The 4319-nt window shown below is 49.8% G+C and overlaps 1 protein-coding gene across 1 annotated transcript in view; it reads right to left on the bottom strand.

Moving 5' to 3' along the window:
• Positions 1–3482, bottom strand: part of GRHL3 (grainyhead like transcription factor 3) — a 20670-nt gene extending 17188 nt beyond the window's left edge. The window contains exons 1-3 of the mRNA XM_023529398.1: positions 3402–3482; positions 790–851; positions 338–395 (exon numbers count right to left, since the gene is read on the bottom strand). Of these exons, the coding sequence (XP_023385166.1) occupies positions 338–395; positions 790–851; positions 3402–3467 (186 nt within the window). The 5' untranslated portion in view covers positions 3468–3482. The remainder of the gene's footprint in view (positions 1–337; positions 396–789; positions 852–3401) is intronic.
• Positions 3483–4319: the final 837 nt, after the last annotated feature.

Genomic DNA, 4319 nt, shown 5'->3' with positions numbered 1-4319 from the left:
CAGCTGGAGTCAAATGCCCCCACTTTAAAACAACTGCATTGCGTCATCTCTTGGGTGTGTGTGCCCTAGTGTATCTGTGAGTACAGTTAATGTATGTTGAGAAAAAGGCCTGGAAGGGTATACTCCAAACTTTAAGGCAGGCAGAGGAATAAAATTATAGGACTTTTCACGTTTCTATAGAGTCTGAATATTTTACAAAGAGCAGGGATTACTTTTATAATCAGAAAAGCTAACAAGATTTTTAAAAGTTCATTTGGAGAGCAGTCCCCATTCACCACACCCATTGGTCCTAGCAGCGGACGGTCCCTGAGCCAGCCACAAGGGCCGCAAAGCCTGCCTTAGCCGTCTGGATTTTCAGGAAGGCAGAGAGGTGCCCGGGTGTCCCAGCAGAGGCCCTACGCAGCGGCAGAGATGGGAAAGGAGAATGTGGAGGTCGAGGGCAGAGTCCTTCCTGTGGCCGATTAGCCATGAGCATCGCCGGGGCTGCTTTTTACCAGGAAAGGAACTTCACTGCCTGGAGGCAGCACTGGCAGGCAGAGGCCCAGAGAGCCAAGGGAAAGAAGTATGGGAGCCCAGGTCTGCTGACCCAGGAGGCTGCAGGGAGGGGAGTTTTGGGAACAGCTGCCTTCGAAGCTTCTCAACCTCTATGGCTTCGAAGTGTTGTGGGCCCCTAAAAATACTGTGGGCCATAGGCACTGTGCCTTCTGTGCCCAGTGGCTAAGAGACTGGAGCTGGAGGTGGAGGTGGGGAAGGGCAGAGGGCAGCGATGGTGGCGCGGGCAAGCCTCACCTCTTTCCTTGGTCATTCCGGCCCCCCGTGCTGGAGGACAGTATCCGCTTCTCCTTGGGGCCCTGAGAGGAGAGGAAAAACGGGTTTACACATGGCTCTTCGGTAAGATCTGGCTGTTAGGGACCTCGACCCCCTCCTGCAGACTTGGCCAGGCAGGGGAGCAAGCTTGGACACTGGGAGAAAATTGCCAGTACTTCAAGTTGGCAGGCGCTCTAGCGATCATTTAGTCTGAGCCCCAGGTTAGCGAGTGGGAGAAGTATCCCAAGATTAGCAGTTAGGAATTACGGAATGTGGAGTCAGGCAGGTTCGGTTTAAGTCCTAGCTTTACCACTTAAAAGCTCTTTGTGACTTTGGATAAATGACTGCCCCTTTCTGAGACTCAGTTACTTTGTATTTCAAATGGGGGAATACAACAGCTACATGGACACTGAATCTGGATTTCTTGGGTTCGATTCCTAGATTTGCCACATACTGGCTGCGTGACCTTGGGCAAGTCCCTTAACCTCTTTATAACTCATTGTCCTCATCTGTAAAATGGATAATAATAGTAACACCAACCTCAGGGACTGATGTGAACGCTTAGACTAGCACCTAGCAAGGGGGAGTACTACATAAATGTTACCTTTTGTGATTAGAATTATAATATTGTTGCATCTTAGAGCATCCAGGTCATTTCTCCTTAAGGCTAATAAAGCCAGAACCTGATCTCCAACCCAGTCTAGTGACTCCAGCACCCAATAGGAGAGTAGGAAGTTAGGCATCTGACACAGTAAGAAACAGTAAGTGGTCACCTTCAGGACTACATTGCCTAAAGCCACATTGCCAGTTGGCCGCAGTTCTAGGTCTCCAGCTCCCACCTTGGGGCCCTTTCCACACCGTTAGACCGTGTCCTTACTATCCATAGGGCTGCTCTGAATCCAGAGTGTGCCGGAGTAGGAAGGGGCTGTATCTCATCGGGACACTGTATTTCACTACAGGTATCACCTTCAGAGCCTAGCCCCACCATTCTGGCCCTGGGAATGGCTTCTTAACCATGAAAGATGGTGCTGGATTTTATTTTATGGCCCAACTTTAAGCTGTAAATCCCAGGCTGGTATTTAAACCCAGACCTAGAATTCAGGCTCCTACCACGTCCCCAAGCTGAGGCAGCCAATTCAAATTTCTTTTCCATCAGCCTGAGCCCAATGCTATCAGGATGCTACTGGTCTGCTGGAGAGGAGGTTAGGTAGGGTAACCAACCGCTCTACTCCAGGATGAGAACTGAAGCCAAAGAGATAATTTGGGGCCTTCTCATATCTGAGACCACTTACTCGCCTTAGTCTCTAAATGTACTCAGTTTGCTTTCTTTCTTGTAGTAGGGTTGACAAAATTCTTCTTGGGCCAGTGAATTTGAGGACTTATTTATAAGGTGGCTTTAAATCTTCAAGTTCAGAGCCATGTATCTCAACATTTAGCTATTCATGTCCCCCATCCTCAAAGCTAGGAAAGTCTCTTGGAGTAACTGTCCAGTCCAGGGATAGCAGGAAAGTTTGCTGTCACGTGACAATTCAGACAAATGGTTAGGGGCCACCTAGAGTACTGGGCTAAAAAAGATTTCTGTGGCCTCATGTAGTCTCAGTGAGAATGCCGGCTATGCAGGCCGTAATCCTCTAGCAACTCTGGAATAGGCACTGATGTGTGTGTGTCGGGGGCGCGGGGGGCGCGGTGATGTCATACGTGTTATGTATCTGTGATTTCTGACTGGTTCAAGCCCACTTATCAGATATGGGAAGGCCTAGTTCCTGTTCTCAGTAACTGACAATCTCCCGGAGTCAGTTACGTGGGGGCCGAGGCCCTGGAAACGATTAGAGAATAAGAAAAGATAGTCTGTCAGAAGGTGTTACAATGCATATAATGGCAGCAAGGGTATGAAGGATAGGAAGACAGGAGAGAAAGATGTGATGTGGCAGGATGGCTTCCAAGAGAAGGTGGGTCTTGGGAAGGGTCCTGGAGGAAGGCAATGGGTTCAAGAGCAGAAGGCATGTTCTAGGTGAGGGCGTTCGTAAAGGTGGATGGGGCGGATAGGGCAACCGGAAGGATCTAAAGGCCAGGAGTGGGAAGAAGATGTGGGTGTTGCTGAGATGGACTGAGTGTGGCCGAGACATTGATCCATTCAATCAATATGTAATAAGCACTGTGTGGCAGGCAGCGTGGGTGCTGGGGATTCAGTAATGATCGTGACATGGTTTCTACCCTCCAGGAGCTCAGTCTCATGGGGGAGATGAAGAAATAAATGCACAAATAGCGAGTTTCTAAAGACAGAGTTGATGATGATGATGGCAGTTACTGAGGGTACCCCGAGGAGCCACAGAATGGGAGACCCAAGAAAGCCTACCCCCATCTCAGTGAATGAATGAGGGTGACATTGATGCTGAAGCCCAAAGCTGAGAGTAGGGTTTAGCCAGGGGAAAGGAGAGAGTGCCGGGCAGGAGTAACAGCACGTGCAAAGGCCCAGTGATGAGAATGAACATGGTGGGCTGGAAGTGGTTATGATGGGCTGCTGAGCCATGAGACGCGAAAGCTAAGGCACACATTCGGTCAGAGTGGGTCCTACCCGGAGGTGGCGAACGTACCATGTAGTAATCATAGAGGAAGCTCAGAGCTGCGACGCTGTCATCATCCCCATTGACTCTCATCATGGCCTTCGTGGCAGCTGTCAATGGGTTTTCCAGGTAGGTCTTCCAGGCCTCATCTTCACTCGTGTAGGGGAACTTCTGGAAGTTGACTGAGTCATTCTTGAGTAGCCTCACAGACCTGAAACTGGAAGGCAAGTGAGGAGGGTCAATGTTAGGCTGTCCCAGGGAAAGGTCCATGAATGGCCAGCCCCAGACCAATGCCCAGGAATTCAGAGTAACCAGCCTTGAAAACTTGAAACTGCTTCTTCTACCACCTTGAGCAGCAGCTTGGGAGCAGGAGAATGCACCCACACTCTGGAACTAGATGCTTCGGGTCAATACCGAAAGTAGCCATGGAGAAGCTATAGAACTGGGGCCTCGGTTCCCTCATCCACAACATGAGAAGCACAATTTCAACCTTGCAAGGCTTCAGAGAGAGAGAGTTCAGTAAAATCCTTCCATAGTAGAGACATATTCAAGGGGAATTACTGGAACAAGGATGGGAAATAACAATGACAAATACGAAGAATAAAATCTCCAGACAACCCAGCAGGAGTTCTTCTGAAGTTCTCCTCAAGACCGTGAAAGACACAGAAAGCTGGAGATCATTTTGAGTCAGGGACAGAGAGATAGAGTCTGCTAAGGGAGAAAGCAGGGTGGGGAACCCCCTAGGCAGAACCTGGTCCTGGGAAACAGCATTTCAGACCAACATGAATCACGGAGCGCCCGAGCAGCTGCTCAGACGCCAGGAACTGGAGTGGAATGCTACAAAGGCAAGCAGGAATCGGGCACTGTGCTGAGAACCTGGACAAACGCAAGGCAAGTGGCCCAAGTCAAGCCACATGGGCTCGAAGGGAAGAGACCAGGAAAGGCTTT

This window comes from Pteropus vampyrus, unplaced genomic scaffold (genome assembly GCF_000151845.1).
Source record: "Pteropus vampyrus isolate Shadow unplaced genomic scaffold, Pvam_2.0 Scaffold36, whole genome shotgun sequence".
In the NCBI taxonomy this organism is placed as follows: domain Eukaryota; kingdom Metazoa; phylum Chordata; class Mammalia; order Chiroptera; family Pteropodidae; genus Pteropus; species Pteropus vampyrus.
Note: the sequence above shows the minus strand (reverse complement) of the source record. Positions and strands in the feature narration are given on the sequence as shown.